Here is a 27,760-nt window from a genome sequence, read left to right on the forward strand (position 1 = left end):
CCAACCCCGTCCTCTGCTCCCTCCCCCAGCGTCAACGAGCTGTACGTCGATGACCCAGACAAGGAGAGCGGGGGCAAGATCGACGTCACCCTCAATGTCAGCCTGCCCAACCTGCACTGCGAGTGTGAGTGCTGGGGGTCCCCGCAGCCCTCCGTCCCGCCCCCCTGCCGTGGCACGTGCCCTCAGTGCAGGCCAGGTGATGTGTATGTGTGTGTGTGTGCATGTGTGCATGTGTGTGTGTGTGTGTGTGTAAGAGAGACAGACAGACAGACAGACAGACAGAGAGACGGACACTCAGACACAGACGCAGGCCCCAGGGCGAGCCCCGCTCCCCAGCCCAGCAGGGCCTGTCTGTGCCAGGACCCGGGCACACTGGCGGTTCAGCGCCCAGGCCTGCTGTGAGCCTCTGTGCCCGCCGGACCCTGGGCTTGTGCAGCCCCCTCTGGGCCTCATGGTCTTCGAGAAGCGTCTCTCTAGGGTCCATGACTGCCTTCCTTGGACAGAAAAGGAAACTGAGGCATCAGGAGGCTTAACGGCCTGGCCAGGGTCACACAGCTGGTGAAAGGCGAGGTGACTCAGGGCCTGGCCTGCAGGAGCCCTGGGTCCCCCCGCACAGCCCCCACCCGGAGTCCCCCCGCGTGCACGGGCCTCTGGGATGGACACTGTGCCCTCCGCCTCCCCCCTTTCCTCGCCTCCCTCCTTTTCCCCTCCCCCTCCCTGTCCCCAGGCCATCCGCCTATCTGTCTGTCTGTCCATCTGTCCGTGCATCCGTGGGGTGGCGGGGCTGGTGCCGTGGGGCGTGCGTGACCACTCCTGGCCTCCGCAGTGGTGGGGCTGGACATCCAGGATGAGATGGGCCGGCACGAGGTGGGCCACATCGACAACTCCATGAAGATCCCGCTCAACAGCGGGGCCGGCTGCCGCTTCGAGGGCCAGTTCAGCATCAACAAGGTACTCGAGAGCCGTGTCCCCCAGGGCAGCGTCGCCGATGGGCTGCGGGCGCCCCTCCCTCCACCTGTGTCCCCACGCCCCTCCCTCCCCCGGCTCCCACCCCCCCTCTGACAGGCAGTTTTGTACTTGTAGTTTAGTTTTTCTTTTTATTATTTTATTACGACACCACGACTGGCCACGTCGTTCAGAATAGGGCTGTTTCCACCTGGGACGTCCCCGCGCAGTGCCTCCACCTCTGCCCCCCCAAGCCCCCCGCCCAGCCTGCCCTGCGGCATAGGTTTCCTTTCCACTGTTTGTTGCCGCGCAGGGAAAGGGGCCGTGGAGCCCCCTTTAGTGCCGGGCTGAGTGACCTGTGACCTTCGCACTCTCTCCCCGCCCCACTGGGGGCTCAAGCAGGGAGCCGTCAGCTGTCTCCTAACCCGAACCCCAGCACGGCAGCGGGCGTCCCTGGGCCAGTCCATCCCTGGGCCTGTGGGGGCAGAAGGGAGGCAAGGTCAGCCCCTCCTCTTGTCCCAGGTGCCCCTGCACTGGTGGCTGCTGCGTTGACGCACTCAGAGAATGTCACACAGGCAGCAGGACCCCCGGGACAGCTCAGGGACAGGGGTCCCGGGCACTGGCGGGCGGAGGTCAGATCCGGGCCGTAAGGTCCATGAGACTTTGGGGTCCGTTAGATTGGGGGGTGGGGGGTGCTGGGATCGGGGGAGCCCTGAGTCAGGCCTTTGCCCTGGCCCACGGGTGGCCCCCGTGGGGCTGGGGACGTGGGGGGCAATGTCGTCCTGGGGCCGAGGTGCATGTCTGAGTTCTGCGGTGTTCTGGGCGCCAGCAGCACCAGGGCCGACACCAGCAGTGCCAGGCCGGCCCTGCCCGAGGTGGGAACCCCCCAGCGTGCCCAGCCCTGAGACTCCGGGTGTCCCAGCCCGGCAGTGGGGCCGCCGCCCCGAGTGTCTGGCGCCCCCTGGCCGCAGCGGGGTTTCCTCGGGCAGAGTCGGGGATGTCCTTGTCCCAGGGTCCGCAGACTCCTCCCCCGCCGCCCCCTGTGAGCCCGCTGGTGGGGCCAGAGAGCGCAGGCGCTTGCCTCAGGCTTATGGGCAGCAGCACAGACACTGGGCCCCCTGAGCACAGAGCCGGGAGTAAGCCCTGAGCAGTGCCGGGAGTGGCCGCAGTAACGTGCGTGAACGCTCAGCTCCACGGGCCCCGCTCAGTGCCACCGTAGCACATTTTCTCAGCGTTCAAACTGCGGCCAGTTGTTTTGGGTTTGGTATTTTCTTTGGGTTTTGCCTGGCTGTGCTCAGGGCTTGCTCCTGGCCCAGTGCTCAGGGGTCCCCATGCGCCCCCGGGGTTTGAATCTGGGTCAGCCTCGAGCAAGGCAGGCGCCCTCCCCGCTGTCCTCCCTCTAGCCTCCCCCGCTTCTATTTGGTGCCGTGCCAGGCGGTGCTCTGTGGTGCAGGGGTCCCTGGGGCCTCCGCCCGCCCCTCCCCGGCCCCTTCCTGCGGGAAGTTGCTGCAGTCCCGGTGACAGCCCCGAGGAAACAGACTCCTGTGAGAGGTCTGCGTCTCAGCGCAGGGTCTCAGCCCGGTGCCGGCCCCTCCCCGGCCCGTGGTCACACCGCAGGGGTGGAGGCGCCTCCGTGGGTGCTCACAGAGCCCGCGGCCACGGCGTGTCCTGCTGACGCACTTGCCGGGGTTCGGAGCCGGCTGATCCCGTATCTTCCCCATCTCGCACACTCGGCGGGGGCGGGAGGGACGCTCACCTGCCCGGGCTGCCCCTCCCGGCACCCCCCCGCCCTGTCCCGGCCGGCTCCTGCGTCTGCCAGCGGCGCCGTGGAGACACTGACGCAGGCCCCGCAGCCCAGCTGCTGCCGCGGGCGTGAGTCAGCACCTGCCGGGCTGCGCGTGGAGCGGGGCCTGACTCAGCCTCCTCGGGCCTCCTGGGCTCACCACGGGTCACCGCACAGCCAGGAGGCCGGACTTGGGGGCAGGGCCAGCTGTGGGGACCGAGTTCTGCCTCTCCTCACGGTGGCCTCTGGATGGCCAGTGCCCTGTTCCAGAGGGAACGGTCAAACTTTCAGGGCGGAGAGACGGGGGGGGGCGCTTGCCCTGGGCCCCCTAGGGTCCCCCAGCCCCCCAGGAGTAAGCCTGGAGCATAGCTGTGTGTGCCCCCCCCCAGAAACACAGTTGGGGGGCAGAGAGATAGAAGCGAGGGCCGAGGCAAGTGCCTTGCAGGAAGTGAACCCGGGCCCCGAGCATCAGCACTGCCGGCCATGACCCGGGAAGGTCCCCACGGGCCTCCGGCTTGCCCTGGGCGGCCCCAGCAGCTCCGCTCTTTGGGCCCTGGTATTGAACTGCATTGAACTGCACGTTGGCTGGGATTCGCCAGCAGGGACCCGTGTGGTCTCCCAGCCCCATCTGGTGTTCGCCCCCGCGCCTTGCAAAACACAGGACACTTGCTGGCCAGAAGGTAGGGTAGCTTAGTGGGTGGGCACAGGCTGCACGTGGGAGGCCTGACCCGTCCCCAGCAGCGCCCCCTCCTCCCGAGCACTGCTGGAGCTGCACCAGCGCCGAGCCCTGAGCCCCACCGGGGGCGGCCCAGTGCCCCTCCCGACATGTTTCAATGTGGCGAGGGGGAGGTGTCGACTCGGAGTTCCCAAGGGCAGTGCCCAGCCCTCCGTGGGTCCGGGACCCGGGCAGGCCGGGGGTCCCAGGGGCTGTCGGCAGCCCCAGCCCCAGGCCAGGCGCCTCCTCATGCCGCAGTGCCCCCGGGTCACGCCGTCTGCCCCCCCCCCCGGGCGAGGATGGGCGCTCTGTGGCCCCAGGGCGGCCGAGCCGACCCTGTCCCCTGCCTCTGTCCCTGCAGGTCCCCGGCAACTTCCACGTGTCCACGCACAGCGCCACGGCCCAGCCCCAGAACCCGGACATGACCCACGTCATCCACAAGCTGTCCTTCGGGGACGCGCTGCAGGTGGGCGTCTCCTCCGCCCCAGCCCTGGGCCTTGGTCCCGGGGAGAGCCCCCTCCCCTCCTGCAGGGTGGGGGGTGGGGGGCCCGGGTCACCGGCGTGGCCTGGCTCAGGGAAGCCGTGTGGGACCCCTCAGCCCCTCGCCTCATACCTGGCCAGCTGGCGAGTGCTCCTGGCCCCGGTCAGGAACGTGTGTTCAGGGCTGTCTCTGGCCATTTCCACCCCTGACCCCGGGGCCTGCCCCCCGGCTCCCCGAAACTGGGGCTGGAGGGTCTGCCCAGCCCCGCCCTGGTTTTGGGGGGTTTTCTCAGGACGAACAGACCCCCGTGCTTGTACCTTTGTGGGATGGGCCAGCCTGGCTCACCCGCTGTTGCTGCCCTTCGGGGTGGCCCTTGAGCGCCGGGTGGGCCGACCCCGAGTCCCCGAGGGGCGGTGCCCTCGCCCGCCTGCACCTGCTTCCCAGTGTGGGGGCGGCCGGCCAGTCTCGAGGCCAGCACCGCCGCTGCAGCCTCCCGCCTTGCTCTTGCAGGTCCAGAGTGTCCACGGGGCCTTCAACGCGCTCGGGGGAGCTGACCGCCTCGCCTCCAACCGTACGTGGCCCCGTCCACGCCCGGAGTCCCTCTGCCCTGTCCCCAGGGGGCCCGGCGGGTGTCTGCCCTGCTCCTGATTACAGTCCAGGGCCTGGGGCTTCATGCCCCGCGCCCGCCCCCCGGGACGGTGGGGAAGGTGGGCACTGGGCCTTCGCCCGGCGACTCTGCTGGCCTTGTCCTCCGCTGCCGAGTTGACAGGTCACGTGTGAGTTCTCGCGAGTGCGCAGGGTCAGCCAGGACTGCCCGCTTGAGCCTCTGCCTCCCTCTCCCCCACAGCCGCCTCCACCAGCCTGAATTTACCCCCCACCCATCCCCAAATAAAAATAAAAAGCCGCTCTGCATCCATGCCCACTCTCCGAGGCCGCCAGACTTAAGGCTGCATGAGCAAAGGACCTGGGGTAGCAGGCGTCCCACGGTGCCTTGGGGCTCCCCAGTCCAGACCAACCCGGGAGACTCCAGCACTTCACGTGGCCCCGGGGCCAGTGGGGTGCTGGGAGGGGCCTCGTTTAGTCCTGTGGCCATGGGCCTGCCCCAGGTTTTCAGCAGAGCTGGGCTCACCGCTCAGGAAGGGGTGGGGGCGGCGGCCTGTCCCCCAGGCCCCTGCCTACCCTCTTAGGACGAGGAACTGGCCCTGCCAGGGGGCACCAGGGTTCCAACCCCCAGCGCTGGGTGTCCGGGCTGCTCTCTGCTCCCCGAGCCCCCGGGGAGGTGCACCGAGCTCTCGGGGGTGTGGGTGGGGGCCCTCCGGCCTCTGGGGGTCTTCTGGTCTCCCTGCCTACTGGAAACTGAGTCACCAGTCCCGTCATTCCTGCCTCAGACCCATCACTCCTGGCCCGCTCCTTCGTGCATCAGCCTTCGCCCGTCCGCCTGGTACCAGGCCCCGAGAGGGGTTCAGGGACACAGGGATGAGTAACGCCTGCCAGCGTGTGGGGGTGGCGGGAGCAGGCCGTGGGCCCCCTCAGAGACCAGGCGGGTGGAGAGCTGCTCTCTGGCCTTGAGCCACACCTCGTGGTTCTCTGGGTTTACTCCTGTCAGGACTCAGGGGACCCCTGGGGTGCAGGGATCAGACCCAGGTCGGCAGCGTGCAAGGCCGCACCTTCCCCGCTGCCCCTGGCTCCCGGGGGGTCAAGCTGAGCCTGCTTCGCTCCCGCACTGCACGCTGGCCAGTCCTGCCCTCCCTGGGGCCCTTGGGTGTCTTTCCGGAAAACTCTTGTCTTCTCTCGTGTGTGTGTGTGTGTGTGTGTGTGTGTGTGTGTCACTCCTATGCCAGAGAGAGAGAGAAGGAGAAAGAGAGAGAGTGAGTGTGTGTGTGTGTGTGTGTTGGTCACTCCTATGCCAGAGAAAGAGAGAGAGAGTGTGTGTGTGTGTGTGTGTGTGTGTGTGTTGGTCACTCCTATGCTGGAGAGAGAGAGAGTGTGTGTGTATGTGTGTGTTGGTCTTCACTCTTGTGCCACAAAGGAGAGAGAGAGATAATGAGAGAGTGTGTGTTGGTCTTCATGCCTGTGCCAAAGACAGAGAGTATGTGTGTGTAGTCCTGTGGCAGAGAGAGAGAGTGTGTGTGTGTATGTGTGCGTGTGTGTGTGTGTGTTGGTCTTCACTCCTGTGCCAGAGTCTGTGTGTGTGTGTGTGTGTGTGTGTGTGTGTCCCCGTTTGTCCTGTTTTTACTGTTCGTTTGTACTGTTCTCGAGCAGTAACTCCCAGGCCGCGGGGCTCTAGCACCCCACTGCGGTGGAGGGCTGACAGCTACGGTTGCTTGTAGAACCTTCTGTCAAAGCTGGTGCGGGCACGCGAGGCCCCTGCAGGTGGGACGGTGGGGGGGTCTCCGGCTAGCGGGGGTTCCAGGGAGCAAGGAGGAGGGTGGGGAAGGATGGAGGTGAGAGCTGCTGGGGGCTGCCTCAGCATGCTGTGCTCTCCCCACAGCGCTCGCCTCGCACGACTACATCCTGAAGATCGTGCCCACCGTGTACGAGGACATGAGCGGCCGCCAGCGCTTCTCCTACCAGTACACCGTGGCCAACAAGGTACCGCCTGCCGCGGGCGCGCCCTCTGCTGGCCGAGCTTGGGCACTGCAGGCATCCGGGAGCTTCTCTGGGAGCTTGGGGGTGCTTGGGGCGGGGGGAGTTGGGACGGTTCTAGCCAGCCCTGCCCTCAGCACAGTCCCGGTGTTGTCAGGGTCAGGGCTTCGAGGCATCTCCCCTCAATCACTGGCACGGCCACACACATACATACACGTGCGAACACACATTCACATGCATGTACACGTGCACGTACATGCACACGCACACACGTCCTTTCACAGCTCTGCTCCTAGACTCTGGCCTTCGGGCCACACCTGGTGGTTCTCTGGGATCACTCCTGTCAGGACTTCGGGGACCCCCTGGGGTGCTGGGGCTCAGACCCAGGTCGACAGCGTGCAAGGTGGTCAGTTTCCTGGCAGCCAAAAGCGTAAAGCGTGTGGGCTGAGAGAGGACATCGGGTAGGGGGCCTGCCTTGCCCGTGGCCAGCCCAGGCTGGACCCGCAGACCCCAGAGGGTCCCCCGATCATGTGGGCACGGGGGGTGTGACCCCAACCTTGCCCCCATTGAACGGAATAATAGGGGCCAGAGCCGTAGTTCAGCGGGAAGGGCGCTGGCCTTGCGCGTGGCTGACCCGGGCTAGATCCCGGACATCCCATGTGGCTCACAGGGCCCTGCCAGCAACGACTCTGAGCACAGAGCCAGGAGCAAGCCCCAAACCCCAACAGTGAACATGAAGAAAAGAACGAGGACCAGGGAGCTCGTCCAGCAGACGAGACCCTTGCTCTGCCCCTGGTTTCCGGGGTCTGATCCCTGAGCTCCTATGGCCCCCGGCAGGCGCAAGAGTGAGAGGAGAGAGGGGCCTGCGCTAGTGCACGGCAGGGGGCTGTCCCCCGGGAGGGGCAGGTTCAGGTCGGCCCCCAGCCCACTGGGGGTGATCCCTGAGTGCAGAGCCGGGAGGGAGCCCCGAGCACTGCTGGGTGTGCCCCCATGTGCCCTCACCTGTCCCCCACCCATCTGGGAGGCCAGGGCGGGCTGGTGGGGTCTGGCTGTGGGCCCCTCCCTGCGCCCGCCCGCCCGCCCAGCCGCCCCTCTGCTCCAGGAGTACGTCGCCTACAGCCACACGGGCCGCATCATCCCGGCCATCTGGTTCCGCTACGACCTCAGCCCCATCACGGTCAAGTACACGGAGAGACGGCAGCCCCTGTACCGGTTCATCACCACGGTGAGCGGGGGCGGGCCGCGGGCCGGGGGCTCCCCCGGGCCTCTCAAGGACTCCTCCTGGCAGTGCTCGGGGGACCCTGTGGCGTGCTGCATCTCGTGCGGGCAGGGCCAGCGCCCGCCCTGCCATGCCGTGACTCTGGCCCGGGTTTTGTTAGTGGGGGGTTGGTTTTGGGGGCGGGGCTGGGCCACACCTGCCACCCTTGGGCTTTTCCTGGCGCTGGTGGAGGGCGCCTGGTATCTTTGGGGACCTGCGTGCTCCGGGAATGGAACCCGGCGTGCCAAGTGCCGGGCGAGTGCCTGACCCTGGGCCCCCTCTCCCTTGTGTCCCACCCCGGCCACCCTGCTGGGGCGTGTCGCCTTTCTGTCCTTCCTGCCCTCCCTCCTCCCTCTGGCCCCTGTCCGTGGCCGTGTGGGGCAGCACCCCAGTGAGGGCAGTTTTCTCCCACGCCCAGCACCTCCCGTGCGTTCTCTCTCCTGCTCAGAGTCTGGGAAGGTCTTGGGTGGGGGGCGGGTCCAGAGAGACACTATAGCGGGTGGGGCAGCGCCAGGACTCAGCCCCGAGCACCGCCAAATGTGGCCCCAAAACAAAACCAGAAAAGCAGAGCTTGGGGCCAGGTTGCTTGATGGTTGCTGAGGGCGGGCACAGCTCTGCTTCCCCGCCCCTGCACAGTGCCCCGAGCAAGCCCCGAGGGGCCCACAGCGCCTCCCTCTGGGCCCCTACGAAGGGCAGATAGAAGGTTCTGTCGTCTTTTCCTGTCACCAAGGGCCAGTGCCCAGCAGGGGCCCGGACAGCGTCTCCGGGACAGGTGTGTGCAGGGGCGCAGGTCACGAGAAGCGCCGTGCGAGGGGTGGCCGGCAGAGGGGTGCTGAACCTGGCCAGCCAGGGCTGGGGTCCCGCTCCCCCCCGGCACCCCTGAGAGCAGCCCCCGAGCAGTGAGGGCGGGACTTGGCGCTGCCCTCTCCCGGGGGTGCTGCGGGGCTGTGGGGGGCTCCCGGGCCGCTGCGTACTCGGGAGACGGTCCCTGAGCCAGTGGGCGCCCGGGCACCTCGTCCCCTTTCCTGTGGCTCCGGGGACACCCCAGGACCCTGAGAGGGGCGGCCCCTGGCGGCCGCCGGGAGGGGAAACGCCGACTCTGTGTTGACGAAGGTTTGCCGGCAGCTTCCGTGGGGGCTGGGGGGAGCATCCAGCCCAGCGGCCCGCCCAGGAGGCTCCTCTGGGGCCAGGCAGGCGGAAGGCTCTGAGGGTCGTCCTCTAGAACGTGAGGAAGGGAAGGGTCCAGGCGAAGGCTGTGGACGCGGCCACGTGTCCAGGGCAGGCCCAGCCTTTGTGTCCCCTCCGTCCCCCCACCCTGGCTGGGCCTCACGGTGGGGACGTGTCATATGTTTACTGGAGACCCCAGCACCACAGCAACTGCCCACCCCCCCCCCCGCCGAGCCACCAGCTGTCCCTGGCAGATGGCGTCATGGTGAGCCTCAGGGGCCCCTGGGGGGTTGCAGGGGCAGAGGTGGGTGGTCCGGGCACTCCTGCGCGCACACGTCCCGCAGGGCACACCTGCCACGGCCCCTCTTTCTCACTGCAGCACTTGTGTGCCAGCCCCGGCGTCCCGCCTGCACATAGCTCCTCGGGGGCGCGGGCCGGGCATGGGCCTGGGGCAGCTGTGGGCGTGGGCGAGGCGGGGGGGGGCTCTCGGGCTCTCGCAGAAGCACCCCAGGCCTTCCTTAGACAGGTGGTGTGGACACCCCACAAGGACCTGCCACCTGCTCGCCCCCAGGGCAGCAGCTGGGGGAGTGACTGTACCCGCCGGACAGCGGGGGCCGTGGCAGCCCCCCACACTGCCCCCCCCCCCCCGTGGGCCCCTGGTCACGGCTGTCGGCCCCGGAGGGTAGAGGTCAGGGGCCTGGCTCTGATGGGCCGAGGGGCCTGCGTGTCTCCCACAGCCAGCCCAGGCCCGAGGAGCTCCCGGGGGGGCCAAGGCTGGGCCTGAGCACCCGTTCCGGGTCATGACTTTGGTGGCTCGGCTGGTGTTGGGGGCTCACCCCGCAGTGCTCAGGGACTCGGGCGCCGTGCCCAGGGATCACGCCTGGTGGGACCTGGCAGGCGCTTGCCAGCCCCAAACCACGCAGCCGCACGGGGGCCGGGAAACTGCCCCGGGCCAGGACGCCGGGATGCGAGGGGGCCCGTGTGCACGGGGACACGTGCACACACGCACGTTAGCCCAGGCCTTGGCGCCGGCTGTCACCCTCTCCCGCTCGGGGCAGCTCGTGTCCCCACCTGTGGGCCGGGCCGGGCCTGGTGGGTATCGGGGCTGCAGTTGCCAGAAGAGCAGGCGAGGGGCGGGAGTGAGGCAGGGGGTGCAGATGGTCTGGCTCCACCTGGTGGCGACCCCCGTACCCCAGCTTTTCTAGGGCGTCCCCCCCCCGCGCTCCCGCACCGGAGAAGGGGCCTTTGTGCGTGCGGCAGCGCTGGCAGCCGGTCAGTCGGGTGTTCTCATCCCTGGCTCCAGCCTGTCTGCCGCCGCCGCGGGTCGTTACTCCTCTCTGCAGACGGGCCCGTCCCAGGAGCTTTCCAGGCCGCGCCGACTACACAGGAGAGGCGAGCCGGGGATGCTTCTGTACGGCCAGGCGGCGCGGAGGGTCATCTGGGGCCTCGGGCTGTGGGGGGGGCGGCCATCCTCCAGGCAGAGAAACTGAGGCTCGGAGCGTTCATCCCCCGGAAGGATTCCTCCAGGCCCACGACCCCCCTGCTCAGCCTCAGCCCAAGGAGGGGCTTGAGTGTGACCCCTCCCCTGCAGGGCAGGGTGGGTGCGGGGCGGGCGGCGCTGTGTCCAGGAGGGGTCCAGGTGTCCCGCCCAGGTCATCCTTCACCAGGGTCTAGGGTGGAGGCGCTTGCCTGGCAGGTGATGACCCTGGTTTGGGGTCTGAGCACAGAGCCGGGAGCAGACCCCAAACACCACAACCCCCCGCTCGTCTCCGCATGGGAAACCCATCGCGGAAGACCCCTGTGGGCCCCTGGCCCGGCACCTGCGTGAGCCAAGACGCCGAGCACTGTCTCCCCCTTCTGTGAGGAGGTGTCTGTCCCCGCGGTGCTCAGGACGCTGAGCAATCTCTCAGGGCCCTGTGGGTGTCAGATTGAGCCCGGGTGGCTGTGTGCCAGCCCTGCTCTGGCCCCGGCCAGGTCTGGGGGAGCTGCTGACCCCCCCCCTCGCCTGGCCCTGTGCAGGCTCGTCTCCGGATGCCACAGCCCAGGGGCCCGGACGCGGCCATGCCCTCCTGAGTTCGCAGACCGCTTGTCTGCCCGTGTGCCTCCGTGTCCTCCGTGTCCCGCACTGTGACTTGGGGCTGGGAGCTGGCGTGGTGGGTGGTCCTCAGGGCCTCCCCAGGGACCCGGCACTCACAGCCCCCGGGGCAGGCTGCTGGACTTGGCTGCTTTGACAACTCCCACCCCCACCGCGCGTGGCAGGGCCACTGTGGAGGCAGAGGGGCGTTCAGCTGGGGGGTATCAGGAGCCCCCCACTGGGGGACCTGCTCAGCGGCAGCTCCCAGGACCCCGTCCATCTCCCTCCTCACATTCCCTCAGTGCCACGCCCCTGAAAGGAGCTTCAGAGTGGCACCAGGTGTGCGTGACTCACACACGAGTGCTCCGAGTGCCGCTTTGGTGAGGGTGGGGGGGAGAGGGAGAGAGATTGAGAGTGTGTGTGTGTGTGTGTGTGTGTGTGTGTGTGTGTGTGTGTCTGAATTTGCCCCTTGCACTTAAGTCACATTTTCCCGGCCTCTGATCCAGGCCCTCAGAGCACTTTGCGGTATAAAATCCCCATCAGCTGACCCACTCGACCGAAATAAACCGGCTCCTGCCGTCATCTTCCTTGAGAAGTGCCTCCTGCGTCATGCTCTAGGCTGGCGGGCCTGAGCGGCTGCGAGCACTTCCTGACTGCGCCCACCGCGTCCCCCAGCCCCCCTCTCCCCGGGGGGCTCCGGTTTCGGGGCTGTTATTCCTGGAAGGCAGCTGCTCCCTCGCCCTGGCCAGACAGACCTGCTCTGTCTCCGCCGGCCCCAGCCCTGCTGAGCTCATGGCCTGGAAATGCGTCTTGGAACCACCCACGGGTGCCCCTCGCGCCCCCCCTCGCCAGCCCTCTGGCTCCCGGCTCATTCCCAGGCCTGGGGGCCGTGGGGGGACTTCAGAATGGCCTCAGGGTCCCCTGGGGGGTATCCCAGTGCTCTCGCGAACAGCACCCCCGCACCTCAGTAGGTGCTGGGGGGAGGGCAAATCCCTTTAAAAACCCCTCACAGGGGAGAAAAATCCCTCATAGGGGCTGGGGGGGGAGAGAGAGAGAGAGAGAGCGAGACAGAGACAGAGAGAGAGACAGAGAGAGAGCGCTCACCCATTGCATGCAGGAGCCTCAAGATTCATCCCTGTCTTTTTATGGCCCTCCTGGGGCAGCCCCAACAGTCTCCCTCTAGAACCTTCTGGAACCTTCTAGAACCCTCTCTCCCACCCCTCAGACACCAGGCAGTCATGTGCAGGCCAGGGAAGTTTGCAGACACGTGGCGTGGGGTCCTGTCGCCTGCTGAGAGCAGGGCTGCTGTGTGCAGTTAGGTGGGGCGGGCAGAGTGGGGGGAAACCTGTCCCCCCCTTCTTGGCTGCCTGTGCTGGGAGCAGATGCCCCCTCCTCTCTGTGCCCCGTTTCCGGGCTCCCGAGTAGGAGAGTCCCTGGGGGCCGCGGGCTGGGCGCCGTCCTGGCGGCTGTTGACAGGGAGGTGAGGCTGGGGCAGCCTATGGGCGCGGGGGGAGGGCGGGGGGGCACTTCTGCCCGGCACACTGCCGTCAGAGAGGCACGCCGGCCTGCCCCCCGAGGCTGTGTGCAGGTGATGACCCCGCCCACCTGTCCAGCAAGTGCCCGGTCGCAGGTGTCCGTGTGGCCTGAGGTGGTCCTGGGGTCTCTGGCCGTGAAGGGCCCAGAGGCTGCTCAGCGGAACCCCGGGCCTGGGGGAGGCCCGAGCTGGACCCTAGTGCCCCCCCACTGTGCTCTCATGGGGCTCCTGTGCTGCTCTCATCTGTCTGGACCCTGCCCTGCCCCGGGGCCTGCTTCCTTGTCCTCTGCGGCCTCTCCAGACCCCGCATCAGTGTCCCCTCGGGTCTCTGGCCGCACACTCCAGGTGCCAGCCCGGGCCTGGGCCCCGTCCCCGTGGGATGGGTCTCTGTCCCCGCCCGGGCCGCAGCGCCCATGGAGAGGGCAGCGGGTCCTGCCCACGGTGGCCGGGGGCCGGCTGACCGCTGCCCCCTGTCGCCCCCAGATCTGTGCTATCATCGGCGGGACCTTCACAGTGGCCGGCATCCTGGACTCCTGCATCTTCACGGCCTCCGAGGCCTGGAAGAAGATCCAGCTGGGCAAGATGCACTGAGCCCCGGGCTGCCTCCCGTCCCCTCGCTCCGTCCAGCCGGTCACGGGGCCCGCCGTTCTGCCGCCCCGCTCCCCGGGGGCCAGGGGCGCCTCCTGGGACAGGCAGCGGGGGCTGGGACCACCCTCGGAGCACGGTTGTCCTCACCCCTTCCCTCTCGGAGGACCAGCCCAGAATCCACGTGGACCAGCTCCCGGCCCAGCTTTGACAATCGTGCAGCCCCCCCGCCCCCCCAATTTGGACACATGAACCCCCTGGTCTCCCCGGTCCTGGCCACCCCCCTGACCTACTGACCAGGCTTTTCCGCTCTGGGCCAGGGTCCCCAAGGTACTTCGCCGGCACCTTCGACCACACGGTACTTGCCGGGCTGCCCGTGCCGCCCCGGCCCCCCCCCCCCCCCGCCCTTCCCGCTCCGGCCCTCCCGGAAGCAGGTGCCCAGGGTGTTGGGCAGCAGTGGGGGAGACTCCATCTGCCCTCTGGTCGCCGGGCAGGTTGAGGGGCACCCCTCTTTCTCACTTGACCTTTTCTCTCTGGGTCCCCAGCCCCCTCCCACCAATGTGCCTCAGCCCCCAGCAGCTTTGGTGGAGGGGCCGGTGGGGCCCTCCAGGGAGAGCTGGACGTGACGCATGCACTCGTCCTGGGCCAGGAGCCCCTTCTCTGCCCTCCTCCGGCCTGTCCAGAGCGCCACCGAAGGGCCCTGGGGAGGCAGAGCTGGCCCGCCCTGCCCTGCCACCAGCGGTGCCCACTTTCCCCGAGCACCTGCGAGTGCCCAGGTGGGGCCGTCCCTCTCCATGCCTGCCCCCCCCCGGCGCGCCCCTTGCAGAGTGCTCAGTGTGAGCCCCACCCAGGGAATGTGAGCAATCCCCCCGCCCCCGCCCACCCGGAGCGCCGGGCAGGCCGAATTGCTGGCATACTTCTGTAACTCGGGGCTGCGTCTCCCGGGAGGGGCTTTTGGCCCGGGCAGCGAGGCCCCTGCCCTGCGCCGTGGTGGCCCTGCATTCCAGCACAGACGCTCCCCTGCACCTGAGTGGGCCGATGACATGACCGTCAACTGCGTCTGGTTATTTTCGGGGCTTTGGGGAGGTTGGTTCTGTCGCCCCGTCCTGGGGTGTGAGTCTGTGCGCCTGGAATGGTGGGCAGGGTGGGGCGGGGCGTGTGGGGCACGTGCCCAGGACTTCAAATTCCACTTGGATGCTTTTTTTTTTAAACTTCTGAGGCCATAGGGGATCAGTTTCCTGTGTCAGAGGGTCCCCGCCCCCCCCAACCCCACCATCCCAACACAAGCTCTCAAGGGTGGGAAAAATGGTCTTTGTTCTTTCCCTTACTCGTTTGGGTTCAAATAGATTAAAAGGCTGATTTTCAGAAATGCTGTGGTCCTCTCTTCTTTCTCCCGAACGCCGTGGCTGGGATTACAGCCTGGAGGAGAGAAATTGGGGGACACAGAAAAAGATTGGGGAGACTTCTGGGAAGTTTCCAGATGGGCCTCGTGCTGGCTGAGAGGCCTCAGGCCCAGTTCTCGATCTCCAAGTGTTCTCTAAGGGTGGAAAGGGGAACAGTAACCAAAATGCTTTTTTGGGGGGTGGCCCCCCCCCCCCCCCCCCCGCACACAGTCATGCTCGGGGCTTCCTCCTGGCTCAGTGCTCAGGGACCACTCCTGACGGGGCTCAGGGGACCCTTTTGTGGTTCCGGAGATGGAACCCAGGCTCTCTGCATGCAAGACGGGCATCATCTCCGCTGTGCCTCGACCTCTCCGCTCCCCCACTCCCCCGTGGAGCTGTCGCTGGTGCAGACACTCGAGCCCCACTCAGGGAAATGGGTGCGGGGTGACCTCCAGGCAGTTTCTTGTTCGCCATGGGCCTGCCCGGAGAGACCGTAGGAGCCTCCAGAGGTGGAAGGCGCTTGGCAGTGCTTGATTCCTCTGCTGGCGAGTTCGGGCTTCGTGGGCACACGAGGTGGCATCCCTGGGACGGGCACTCGCCCGCATGGCGTCACTCTAGCATGTGGCACTTGAGCTCCTGTGACACAGCGAGTGGCCAGGGGAGTGTGTGACTCCGGGTCATTTATGTGTGTCCGCAGCCCTGTTGGTGCCCGGGAGACAGTGCCCGCCATGGCCGGTGGGGGTCGAACTGCCTCTCCAGCCCCCCAGTTGCGCGTTTGGAGCTGGTTTGATTGGGAGGGTTACTCCCGTGGCACTGGGCCTGGCTGTGGTGATGCAGGGCTGGGCGTCGTCAGGACCACCTTGGTAGTGCTTTGGGGGCCACGCAGCCCAGGGATTGACGGTGACGTGGGCACCAACCCTTGGAGCCGTCCAGTGCCTCCCCTCTACCCTCTGGTTTGACATTAGCTGCATTGTGTGGTTCAGCTGACCCGAAGATCCGATTGACAGATGGAAGCATCTAGAGACACCAGGTGAGTTCTCGGCCCCTCCTCTGAAGACTGTCTCTCCTTCCCATGGGACGTGCCTTCGTTCTTGCCCCTGGTTAAAGAAACACGGGCTGTGGTGGTGGTGGCAGGGCACACCTGCAGACTTGGGCAAACACATGTAGTGCCGGGATCAGGCCCGGGTTGGCCGATGCGAGACAGACACCCTTCCACTGTACTGTTGCTCTGGCCTAGGCACCCGTGCTACATGATTCAAAGATGTGGGGACGGTATTTAAGTAACTTGATGCCAAACAGCATAATTGGGATGAAGGGGCTTGCTTGTCTTGCTTTCCCACCATGCACCACTAGGGGTCGCTCCTGAGAACAGCCAGAACTAGCGACCAGGCACTGCCAGGCGAGTCCCCCCACTCCAATGGATGGTAAATGGATACCAAATGTTGAAGGTACTTAGGTGCCATTTTTATGGTTTTGTTGGTTTCGGGGTTCAGACCTGGTGGTGCTTTGGGACCCTGTGGAGCTGGGAACTCACCTAAGTGGGTTCCCACGAGCAACGCTTGTACCGAGCCATTTCTCAGGCACCAATGGGTGATGTCTGCAGCACCAGAGGGGACCATACGGGGTGCCAAGGACACGTGGAAGGAAGGCGCCCACCTCACTGTTCTATCCAGCCCCTGAATTCTCCTGACTCCAGTTCTCGGCTTTCCCAGAAGAAAGCTGCCTGGCCCAGGTTGTGGGTGGGGCTGAGGACCCCGTGCCCCCCCCCCACACTGCAGTTGTCCGATGTCCTTTTGGTTGTGATGAGCTCATGCACTTCATTCTGATCAACACAAAATAGCTTCTTCTTAACTCTTGCCGTAGTGCCTGGGCATTCTCCACGTGCCAGCCAAGTCCGGCACTCTTGGTGACTGGCGTGTCTTAATCTCCTGGTGGGCGTGACCCCCCTGAGGCATGGGATAGCTGGGATTTAGTAACGCAGATGGCAGGTGGGGATGTTGGAATTCAGAGCCTGACTGAGGAGAACTGGATGGAGGTTCCACCTTGGGTCCCAAGACCATCCTAGTTGTGTCATAAGGAAAACTTGACACTCCTCGTCCAAAAATAGGAGGAATATTGGGTTTGTTTTTTTTAAATTTTTTTTTTTTTGCTTTTTGGGTCACACCCAGCAATGCACAGGGGTCATTCCTGGCTCATGCACTCAGGAATTACCCCTGGCGGTGCTCAGGGGACCATATGGGATGCTGGGATTCAAACCCGGGTTGACCGCGTGCAAGGCAAACGCCCTACCTGCTGTGCTATCACTCCAGCCCCTGTTTTTTTTAATTTTTATTTTACTTATTTTTAATTAATTTATTTTGCTTTTGGGGGTCACACCTGGCAATGCACAGTGGTTACTCTTAGCTCTGCACTCAGGAATTACCCCTGGCGGTGCTCAGAGGACCATATGGGATGCTGCAAATCGAACCCAGGTTGGCCGCATACAAGGCAAGCATCCTACACGCTGTGCTGTCGCTCTAGCCCCAGGAATATTGGGTTTGATTCGTGGCATCCCCTGTGGTCCACGGATCACAGCGAGGAGTGATTCCTGAGTGCAGAACCAGGAGTAAGTTCTGAGCATCGCTGGACGTGGTCCCCAAACCCACCCACCCACCCAAACTAGGTTCCTGAGCAGTGGTCCAGCAGGTAGGACGCTTGGCCTGTGGGCCTGGTTTCAATCCCTGGCACCCTCTGTGGTCTCCCAAGCCCCACCGGAAGTGACTATCCCTGAGTGCGGAGCCAGGAGTCACTGTGTGACCCCTCCCAAAAAAAAAACCCCAACTTCATTGAGGTAACGTTACACTGGTTTCTGCCACAGGGCGCCTTGGGGTGCTCAGCCTTAGGAGTTTGCCCCCACCCAGTCTCCCTGCGATGGTTTTGTTGTGCCTTTTCCTTACTTCAGAGGCCCCTTTGCTCGTTAATGGCCCTGGGAAGCATATCAGGCCCCTGACGGTGGCTCCCGTGTCACCACGCGTCTGTCGCTGAAACTTGTATTCTCACCTGGAAAGGGGCAGACAGGAGCACTGTTGGCGGACTCCACAGGGAATGTTTGCTGTGTGGATAGCACACTGCCTGTGAGCGCCAGCTGCCTCAGAGGGGCCGTTCCTCAGTCATTCACTGGATAAGAATTGTCTCTGCCGCCCGCTAAGCACTCGCTTAGGGCCAGGCATTGTGCCGAGGGCGTGCGGCACCTGAGCTCCCTCTATGAGGGCGATGCTCTTTATACCCATTTCTCTGATGAGGAGAGTGAGTAGCCGAGGGACTTAACTGCTTATCCAAAGCCACAGAACCGGGAAGGCTCAGACCCGCAACCCCAGGCAGAGTCCTTCCTCACCACATCTTCCTCTGCCTCAGTGCCATAAAGACACTCCCTGGCATGGCCAGAGAGATAGTACAGTAAGCAGGGGGCTTGCCCTGCACAGAGTCAGTAAGAAGCCCTGAGCACTGCTGGGGGTGGCCTCCAAACCCCATAATAACATTTTTTAAAAAAATCAAAACACCGTATCTGGGCCTGGGAAGGTGGCTCGGTGGGACGGGACTTGCATCGTGAGGCCCTAAGTTTGGTCCCTGAGGTTCTCTGACTCCCACTGCAAGTAATCCCCCCGCCAGGAATAACCCCTGCTCCCCATTGGGATGGTCTCCAGGGCAGTCTCTGAGCACCGCGCGGTGATCCCCGAGGTATCCGTGAAGCCCAGTAACATGAGGCACGCTCCGGAAGGGAGACTGCAAAGCCAGAGGATGAGTGTGAGATTGAAGGAGCAGGTGAACATCTGTGTCCTGAGCGAGTGACGGCTTCAAGGAGCGGGCGAGTGAGCGGGAGCGTCGAGAGTTCACGGATGACGAGGCATGGCGGGCCTGCGTCTGATGGATGGGGCTGGGAAGGCCGTTTTTAGGACCCTTGGACTTCTACTGTGTGCTTGGTCTGGCAGCGTCTGCTCCCACTCTGCCCAGGGGAAGTGCCCGGCTTTGTGCCAGCTCCGAGACGTGACTGATAGCGTACGTCGGAAGGGGTAGACTTCTTACTTTGATGCCCGCATAGTTTGCCCAGTGACGGCCACTGCCTTTGTTAGCACCTCGGGCTTCTCCCATGACTGTGTCTGTGCGGTGAGACTCTGAAGATCTTCCCTTGTTGAACCTGGGCCTTGAGTCTGGATGTGCTCCAGCCCGTGAAGCTATCTCCCCAGCTGCCCCCCTTCTTTAAAAAAGTGAGCATGCTCCCCTTCTTTATACTCGGAACCTGGAGGCACACGCAGATGGCCTTTTTTTTTTTTTTTTTTTTTTTGCTTTTTGGGTCACACCTGGCAATGCACAGGGGTCACTCCTGGCTCTGCACTCAGGAATTACCGATGGCACTGCTCAGGGGACCATATGGGATGCTGGGAATCGAACCCGGGTCAGCCGCGTGCAAGGCAAACGCCCTCCCCGCTGTGCTATCACTCCAGCCCCGCAGATGGCCTTTCTGTCCCGACCTGAAGGTGGGAACTTTGCTGTGGTTCCTCCGTCGCCTGGCAGCCTGGATCTGAACATCCTCCTGAAGGTGAGGACCAGGGCGTGGGCGGGGGATGGCTCAAAGGACTGAGGTGCATGCTTTGCATGCGGAAGGCCGGGGCCCAACCCCCCGGGATTGTGTGGGCTCCCCAACACTGCTAGGTGTGGCCCCCAAATCAAAGAATCCAAACCAGGGGTCTCCACCACTGACTGCAGAGAATCTGGGGTGAACCCTAACCGACCCCGCCAGTCCAGGAACCAAGCTCAGCGGTGCCCTGGTTAAGCATGAGAGTCCTAGTACACGCATGGCCTGGCAGGGAAACCCCCACTCTCAATTTCCGTGTGCTCCCACGTACCCTCTCTGTGGCGTCTGGCACAAACTAAGCGCTCTGTAGAAATAAACGGAATGAACGAGCCAATTTGTCCCGAGAATGACGCCTGCACAGTCTGCATCCTTTGCTTCCCCGGGCGCTGCTCCGGGGCCTGCACGGGGTGGGGCCGGGCCTGGGAACTCCGCTCTGGACAGTTTTCCTAAAAAATGTCAGCCGTGGGGCTGGAGCGATAGCACAGCGGGTAGGGCGTTTGCCTTGCACGCGGCCGACCTGGGTTCAATCCCCGGCATCCCATATGGTCCCCCAAGCACTGCCAGGAGTAATTCCTGAGTGCAGAGCCAGGAGTAACCCCTGAGCATCGCTGGGTGTGACCCAAAAAGCAAAAAAAAAAAAAAAAAAAGTCAGCCGACAGGTCTTGCAACCCGAGCTCAGTGGCGCAGTGCACGTGTTTACTGCAAAACACAGAAAACTTAGTTTGCGTCGTCCGCTGAGTTTCATCGTGAAAGCTAGGTAGGAGGCGGGTCCTGGAGCAAGCTCTTCTCAGAGTCTTCTGCTTTTCTTTCTTTTTTTTTGCTTTTTGAGTCACACCCAGCAATGCACAGGGGTCACTGGCTCATGCACTCAGGAATCACCCTTGGTGGTGCTCAGGGGACCACATGGGATGCTGGGATTTGAACCCAGGTCGGCCTCGTGCAAGGCAAACGCCCTACCCGCTGTGCTATCACTCCAGCCCCGAGTCTTATGCTTTTCTGCTTTTTTTTTTTTTTTGCTTTTTGGGTCACACCTGGCGATGCACAGGGGTTACTCCTGGCTCTGCACTCAGGAATCACCCCTGGCGGTGCTCAGGGGATCACATGGGATGCTGGGATTTGAACCCGGGTCGACCACGTGCAAGGCAAACGCCCTACCCGCTGTGCTATCTCTCCAGCCCCTGCTTTTTTTTTTTCCCCTCCCGCCACACCGGGGATGCTCAGGGCTTATTCTTTGCTCTGCACTCAGGAATTACTCCTGGTGGCCCTTGAGGGAAAATACGGAATACCGGTGCTGGAATCCAGGTGGGTTCACGTGCAAGGCGAGCCCCCTACCCGCGGTACTACCGCCCCGGACCTCCAGGTCTGCGTTCTGAACATGCTTCTCCGTGATTTGGGAGGAGCAGGTTAGCAAATTGCGTTTGCAGCATGAGCTACGTTTCAAAAGCACGCCTGGGCAACTTCTGCCTAGCGTGATGTGGGTGGTGAAATACTTAGGGACAGGAAAGAGGTGATTTGCGTCCCTAGCTAAAAGGAGTAACAACAGGCCCCCCCCTCGCAGGCCTAGAGTAGCATGCCTCTCCCCTTGCCCCCAGCGGGTCCAGGCTGGACCCCTGGAAACCGAGGCACAGCCGGTTCCCAGACCCCACCGAGCCCAGAACGAAGTGCTGCGATTCCACCCCGAGCCGCGGGAGGCGCTCTGCAGCTTCGTTCCCAGGTGAAGGAGGAGGGGGTTGTTTTTCTTTCTGCGCATGCGCGCTGCGGAAACCTTACTTCCTGTCTTGCGTGCGCAGCCCCGGAGCCCGCGCTGAGCCGGGTAAGAGATGCTCAGAGGTGCTGCGGCCGCGTGTTCCCCCCCACCCGGGCGCCCCCCGCGTGGCCCCCCCCCCCCCCGTGCTTTGCTTCTGCAGCCCGCACCTCTGTCCTCTGGGTCCCTGCCCCCGGGGAGCACGAGCCCGGAGAGGAGCCCGCGGCCCCCACCCAGCACCCCTGCCCTGTCCCCGCCTCCCCGCCCTCCTGCAGACCGTTACCATGAAGCTGAACCCGGTCGTCACCTCGGACCGCAGCAAGAACCGCAAACGCCACTTCAACGCCCCCTCGCACGTGCGCCGGGAGATCGTGTTGCCGCTGTCCAAGGAGCTGCGGCAGAAGTACAGCGTGCGCTCCTCCATGCCCATCCGCAAGGACGGCGAGGTCCAGGTCTGTCGCCCGCCCGGCTGCGCGTCGTCCAGGGGATGCCCGAGCGGCGCGAGGGTGCTTGCGCGTGGGGGAGGCATGGGCTCACTCGCCCCCACCCTCAGGACGCGCCTAGGCCGAGTCCAGGGTACCCAGAGTCCCCAGGGACCTAGTGCAGTGCATTTCAGTTGACCTTTCAGTTTTTTTATTTTTCTTTTTGGGTCACATCTGGCAATGCACAGGGGTTACTCCTGAATCAGGAATCACTCAAGAATCAACGCTGGCGGTGCTCAGATGCCCATATGGGATGCTGGGAATCAAACCCGGGTCAGCTGCATGCAAGGAACACGCCCTACCCGCTGTACTATTGCTCCAGCCCCATCAGTTTTTTTTTTTTTTAATGTTGATATGCATCTGTATTTGGATTGGGGGCCACACAGCAATGCTCAGGACTACTGGCTTGATGCCCAGGAGTCGCTTTTTGGGGGTGCTTGGGACCCCTTGCAGTGCCGGAAACTGAATCCAGGGTTTCACCTTTGTAAGGCAAGAGCTCGGCCACTGAGCCACATCCCTGGACCTCAGTTGAGGTCTTTAATAAGTTTTTTTGTTCAGGAGTCACAGGTGGCTCTGTGCTCCAGAATTGCTCCCATGATGCTCAGGATACCAGGGATCAAAACCCGGTTGGCTGCGTGCTGAGCAAGCACCCTGGCCGCTGCACCCTTAGTAAGAATGTTCAAGTAGCATCCCGGGGACCAGAGAGATAGAACACAGGTCAAGGCACTTGCTTTGCAGGTGACCAACCCCAGCTCTATCTTGGAATTCACTGTCTCCCACCGTCTCCCAAGCACCTCCTGGATGGCCCAAACTGCTCCTCTCCCCCCCCAGAGAGGAGGCATTCCCCGGGGTGTTGCTTAGCAGAGGAAGGTTAGGTTATTCTGCGTGGGGCACCCCTGTGGGTCTCAGCCTCACACCGGAAAGGGCTCCTGACTGCTGGTCACGCCCCCCCAGTGCACCACCCTTGCTGCTAGCTCACTGGGCATTTCTCAGAGTGCACTTTTTCTTTTTAAATTTAATTCAATTATTGGGGCTGGGGCAATAGCACAGTGGGTAGGGCGTTTGCCTTGCACCCGGCCGACCCGGGTTCGAATCCCAGCATCCCATATGGTCCCCTGAACACCGCCAGGGGTAATTCCTGTGTGCAAAGCCAGGAGTAACCCCTGTGCATCGCCAGGCGTGACCCAAAAAAAGCAAAAAAAAATTTAATTCAATTATTTATAAAGTTGTTCATAATAATTTATTATCAGGGTGCACTTTGAAGCTGGGCGACGTGCTGTCTCAAGTTAGGTTTTGGTGTTGCTGACTTGGTGAAGGCCGGACCTGGGGTGGGGTGGAATCGGAGAACCACCAGTCAGAGACAGCAGATTAGGAAAATGTGGCGCAGGGAGGGGCTGAGCCCCCAGGCCTCTCTGATTGGAGTTTAGGGCCGGGAGGGAGAGAGGGGGAGGGACTCAGGCAGGACCCCAGTTCATGCCTTGCAGGGGTGTGTGTATTAGAGCTCTTCCCCAACTCTGACAGTGGTGTAGACTCCAGGCTCCCCTCCTGTGGTGCTCACAGCCTGGCACTGTTGATCTTAGCCCCCCATCCGCTGTGGGGACCCCCCAGTCCATTTTGGACACTGTTTAGCAGCATCCCTGGCCGCCTCCGATCCATGTTGGATGCCTGAGCATCTCTTTGCACTTGTAACGAGCCCCATGTTTCCAGGGTGGGAGAGGTAGAACTGAGGTTCAGGTGCTTGCTGTGCAGGTGATGCACCCAGGCACCCCAGCACGGTGCTGGGAGCAGCCCCACCCCCTCCCGAGTGTTTCCCCAGGGGCGTGGCAAAGCTATCCTTCCCGAGACTGCCTAGAGAATGTCAAGGCTAAAGGATCTGGTGCCGCTCTAAGGAGTGTTTCTAAAGTGGGTAGTACCTGCCCCCCCCACGACCACCTAGGACAGCACTGGAATGGTCTTGGGGGCCACTAGTAGCCTCTAGGACAACTGGGGACACTTTCTCTTTGCTGCTTTTAGGAAAGTAGGGTGTAGGCAGTATTTTCTTTTCTTTTCCTGAGAAGCGGTGGCAGGCCAAAGCCGTCCATCAGAGCCTCCATCAGGAACGTCTGATCTCGGGCTCTGGGCCCTGAGGCTGGAGGCTGTTTGGAGGAGGGAAATCTAGGGAGCCAGGGCTGATGGAGCCCGAAGGTGCTACAGGAGTGAGAGGAAGGGAAGAGCAAGAAGGGGAAGAGCAGTTGGGTGAGTGTTTCGTTTCGGGGCCACACTGGCAGGCAGGCACCATCCTGGCAGTGTGTGGGCAGCGTGTGTGGGGTCAGGCTTGGAGCCAGGGTCATGCTGTGGGCGTCCAGTGCTCTCTCTCTCTCTCTCTCTAGCCTCCAGGGTTTGCTTAGGTTGGGGTGTAATGTGTATTCAGAAATATGCCCAAGTGAGTTCTGGAAGATGGAAAACACTATCGGTTAGCCTGGCGAGTAGGGGAGTCCAGAGGCTGTGGGCGTGGCCAGCCCCGGCTCACTCGCCTAGTCCCCCAGCACCTCGGGAGTGATCTCTGAGCAGAGCCTGAGTATGGCCCCAAAACAAAAAGGAGGAGGGGGGCATCGAGGCCGAGAATTTTCTGTGGAATTTGGAATCGAACAGAATCTACAAGAGGAGGTGAGTAGCCCCGGGGGGCGGTCTGCCTTTGTCTGGAGGCTTTTCTGTTCAGTTGCGGGTTCTGGCGATCTGTTGCTCGTGTTCCGGATGGGGCTCAGGCTCTCTTGGGGTTGCTCTTAGGTGGTTCGAGGGCACTGCAAAGGCCAACAAATCGGAGAGATGGTCTAGGTGTACAGAAAGAAATACGTCGTCTACATTGAGCGGTGCAGCAGGAGAAGGCCAGTCGCGCGACCACCCACGTGGGCATTCACCCCAGCAAGGCACCACTCGGGGCCGGAAGCCCGGGCAGGCTCCACTGATGCAGTGGTCTGATGGTATCATCGTGATTCAGATTCAGATCCTTGTGTGCCGTCCTGGTAAAGGCTGTCTGCAGCCCGGGGCCGGGCCAGGGGTTCCCACATGTCACTCTGCCAAGGGAGCAGAGAGCAACCCGTCTTCAATGTGATAAGCTGTAAAAAACTAAGGCTCGCCGAGGGGGCGAGTGCACTCGAGGGCTCTCTAGGCGGCTCTGTCTCACCACCCGCGTTCGGTGCTCTGGAACCGCAGTGTGTGGACTGGATCGGGACGGCCGGTGGTCAAGGACAGGCGAAGGAAGAACGAGGACCAAGCTGGTTGCTGATTAGTTACCGTTTATTCAATCTTTCATCTTTCTCATCTCCCGCACTCCCAGCTCCGGCCTCTCTCTGGATCTACTGCTCAACTCTGCCTCTCTCTGGCTTCTCTCTCTCCTCCTCCTTGTCTCTCCCACCTTGCCCTCTAGGCTACAACCAGCCAGGTAGCCAAATTAACATAAGAAAGCCCTTCCTGAGGGCAGGGCACTCCAAAGCCCTTCCTCACTCTTAAGGTTTTTTTCTTTTCCTTAGTCCAGGAACTTATTAACATCTCAATACTAGTTATTTTTGTATGGACATAGCAAGGGATACATTGAGGCTTGCAAGGCAGCTCTCCTGGCAACATCTTGCCACAGGCTCAGACCACAGCACTCAGGCCAGATTAATCATTCCTCACCCTAGCAGGGTCCAAATCTAGTATCACTGTTTGGATCATGACAGCATTTGTCCATGATCAAGCTCTTAACTTATAGTTAAGCATTAGGCACTTTGGCCAGGCCCATCTCGATGCCAGGGTAGCACACAACTCACCGCTTGCCCTGGGTCCTTCTTGTCCCACGTCGGGACCGTGCTTTGGGGGTGCTAGGAAGTAAGGGCAGCTGAGGCTTAGGTAAGAGAACAGATGCCCTGGAGGAAAATATCATGTAGAGTCAAATGACTCCCAGGTTACAAAAGCATAACATTTGTTAAGTCTTCCTGTATCCATACAAAAAGGACTTGCTCTGAATAAACTATGCAAAGGACTCAAGGAGAAGAGAAAAACAGTATTTACAAGTCAACAGAACACTAAGAAAGAAGCTACAAATAAATAAAGAGGAATAGGAGCACTGTAATGGGAGTAACCCAATAAACCTAAACTACTGAGGCTATGTTATCCTACAATAAGCCTTTTCTTTCTCTCTTTTTTTTTTTTTTTTTTGCTTTTTAGGGTCACACCTGGCAATGCTCAGGGGTTCCTCCTGGCTCTGCACCCATGAGTTACTCCTGGCAGTGCTTGGGGCACTCTATGGGATGCCGGGGATTGAACCCGGGTTGGCCACATGCCAGGAAAATGCCCTACCTGCTCGACTATCGCTCAGGCCCCGCGATAAGCTTTTTCTTTTCTTTTGATTTGTTTTTGGTTTTGTTCTACATCCAGTGCTCAGGGGTTACTCCTGGCTCTGTGTTCAGGGGTCACTCCTGACAGGGCTTGGGGGAACCATATGGGGTGCTGGGAATTGCACCGGGGCCAGCCGTGTGCAAGGCATGTATCCTACCCACTGAGCTTTCTCCAGCTGCAGGAGAAGTTCTTCCACTGCAGGCAGGATGCTCAGCCTGGCTCTCCCACCCAGCAGTGAGCAGCAGTCAGGGCTTGTTGGTTTTGTGTTTAAGAAATGTGTTTGCCAGCCAGGAGGATCCCCTAGCCGGCGGGGCGGCGTGTCGGCAGTGGTCTTCTCACTCACACAGGACTTCCTGTCCCTGCGGAATTGTCTCAGCGTCCAAGCTGGAGGCGGGGGTGGGGGATGCTGCCTGCGGATTGGGTGAGCCCCTCACTCCTCGCAGGTGGTCATCACCAGGCTAACACTGGACAGAGATCCGGAAAAAGTTCTTGAACACAAAGCAAAATCCCGACATGTTGGGAAAGAAAAAGGCGAGTACAAGGAAGAGCTGAGTGAGAAGATGCAGGTGTGAGCGTGGCCGCGCGGTGCCTGTGCCTGGGCCCTTGTGCTTCCTCCCCCTTTTGTCTTGTTACTGGCCTGGCGCTCTGTAAACTGACCTCTTATACTTCCCGTGGGCTTGATGAATAAACACAGGGCATGTTCCTGACTGCATGTGAATTTGCGTGTTTGATAGCCGCCACCCCACACCCGGTTTCCGCGGGTGCCTTTGGCACGCTGGACCTGCAGAGCAGTGGCCTCCTCTCGGGTCAGGCTTGGGCTCCTGTCCCCTCACCTGTCCTGCGTCTCTCAGGCCTCGTGCCTGTGCTCGGACCAGCCTCCGCCCCTCCGTCTCCATCACCGGAGGCCGGCACCCTCACGGCTGCGGTACCTCAGACCCGAGTGGACTCCACGTCCAGCTTCTACTTAAGGCTCAGTCCCAGAGCCTCTCCTTTGGCCTTGATGGTCTATAACCTATAACTGAAAATACAGCACACTGGGCCCGTGATTCCTCTCACCACAAAGCTAGAGCAACTTTGTGGTTTCTTTTTTTTTTTTTTTTTGCTTTTTTTTGGGTCACATCCAGCAATGCACAGGGGTTACTCCTGGCTCTGCACTCAGGAATTACCCCTGGCGGTGCTCAGGGGACCATATGGGATGCTGGGAATCGAACCCGGGTCGGCCGCGTGCAAGGTAAACGCCCTACCTGCTGTGCTATCACTCCAGCCCCAACTTTGTGGTTTCTTTATAAACGCCGACAGAATTATTTCCATGTTGGGTGTAGAGTGGCTGCCCTTGGCCTGGCACGTGTGGCTGACCTGATCTCAGTGCCCAGCACCCCATAGGATCCCCGGGGCTCCCCCAGGAGTGATCCCTGAGAGCAGAGTGACTTCCATTTGAGCCCATTCAGGAAAAGAGATTTTTTTTTTTTTTTAAAAAATAGAAGAAAATGAGCTTAGTCATCCTTAGACAAACCCTAGATTTGTTCCTGGGAATTGAGGGGATGGAGCCAGGACTTGAAATCCGATCCCAATCCATCAGTGATCAGCCATTTTCCACTTTCCTTTGCACCACACCTGGCTTTGCTCAGGGGTCGCTGCTGGCACTGGGCGGGCACCATATGTAATGCCACGTATTGAGCCCAGGGAAGCCACGTGCAAGGCAAGTGCCTTATCCACTCTATTCCTCACTTTCTTCTTTTGGCAGGGAGCGGGGTAGGGGTGTAAGAAAATTTACTGTGTCTTCATCATCGGAACTTAGGATCTTGTTCTTTCTTAACCTTTGTATAAGGCCAAAGAGGCATAAGCTCGTTTAACAACCTTAATGGAACGCTGTGCATGTCGCCTTTGCGACTGAATCCAGCAACCAGAATTACATCGGTTTTCTTAGCCAAGTTTTAGCAGCCACCACTGGGGACAAAGGCTGTGACTTTCTGCTGTTCCCGATCAGCTAAACTTGGATGCAGTTCCTCTTAGCAGAGTTTGGCCCTTTGGCCTCAATCCCCACTTTCTCCAGCAC

General features: G+C 62.1%; 2 protein-coding genes across 2 annotated transcripts in view; both read left to right on the top strand.

Annotated features, from left to right (window-relative positions):
- ERGIC1 (endoplasmic reticulum-golgi intermediate compartment 1) overlaps nt 1-14,497 on the top strand; it is a 38,888-nt gene extending 24,391 nt beyond the window's left edge. Inside the window, exons 4-10 of the mRNA XM_055127059.1 lie at nt 30-124; nt 827-951; nt 3,805-3,909; nt 4,435-4,495; nt 6,416-6,516; nt 7,613-7,735; nt 13,027-14,497. Coding sequence (XP_054983034.1) covers nt 30-124; nt 827-951; nt 3,805-3,909; nt 4,435-4,495; nt 6,416-6,516; nt 7,613-7,735; nt 13,027-13,134 — 718 coding nt within the window. The 3' untranslated portion in view covers nt 13,135-14,497. The remainder of the gene's footprint in view (nt 1-29; nt 125-826; nt 952-3,804; nt 3,910-4,434; nt 4,496-6,415; nt 6,517-7,612; nt 7,736-13,026) is intronic.
- Nucleotides 14,498-21,013: 6,516 nt separating this feature from the next.
- Nucleotides 21,014-27,172, top strand: RPL26L1 (ribosomal protein L26 like 1). The gene is made up of 3 exons (XM_055127174.1): nt 21,014-21,318; nt 23,866-23,994; nt 24,115-27,172. The coding sequence occupies exons 1-3, from the start codon at nt 21,151-21,153 to the stop codon at nt 24,160-24,162; spliced, it is 345 nt and encodes a 114-aa protein (XP_054983149.1). The 5' UTR covers nt 21,014-21,150; the 3' UTR covers nt 24,163-27,172.
- Nucleotides 27,173-27,760: the final 588 nt, after the last annotated feature.

The sequence above is a fragment of the Sorex araneus genome, chromosome 2, assembly GCF_027595985.1.
Source record: "Sorex araneus isolate mSorAra2 chromosome 2, mSorAra2.pri, whole genome shotgun sequence".
Classification (NCBI taxonomy): Eukaryota; Metazoa; Chordata; class Mammalia; order Eulipotyphla; family Soricidae; genus Sorex; species Sorex araneus.

Bases quoted from the DNA above. Each gene is read 5' to 3' on its own strand.
- RPL26L1 (XM_055127174.1), top strand. From the start codon at position 21,151: ATGAAGCTGAACCCGGTCGTCACCTCGGACCGCAGCAAGAACCGCAAA. The intron at 21,319-23,865 runs GTCTGTCGCCCG...TCACTCGCCTAG, and splicing joins GCAAGGACGGCGAGGTCCAG to TCCCCCAGCACCTCGGGAGT. The intron at 23,995-24,114 runs GTGAGTAGCCCC...GGTTGCTCTTAG, and splicing joins AACAGAATCTACAAGAGGAG to GTGGTTCGAGGGCACTGCAA.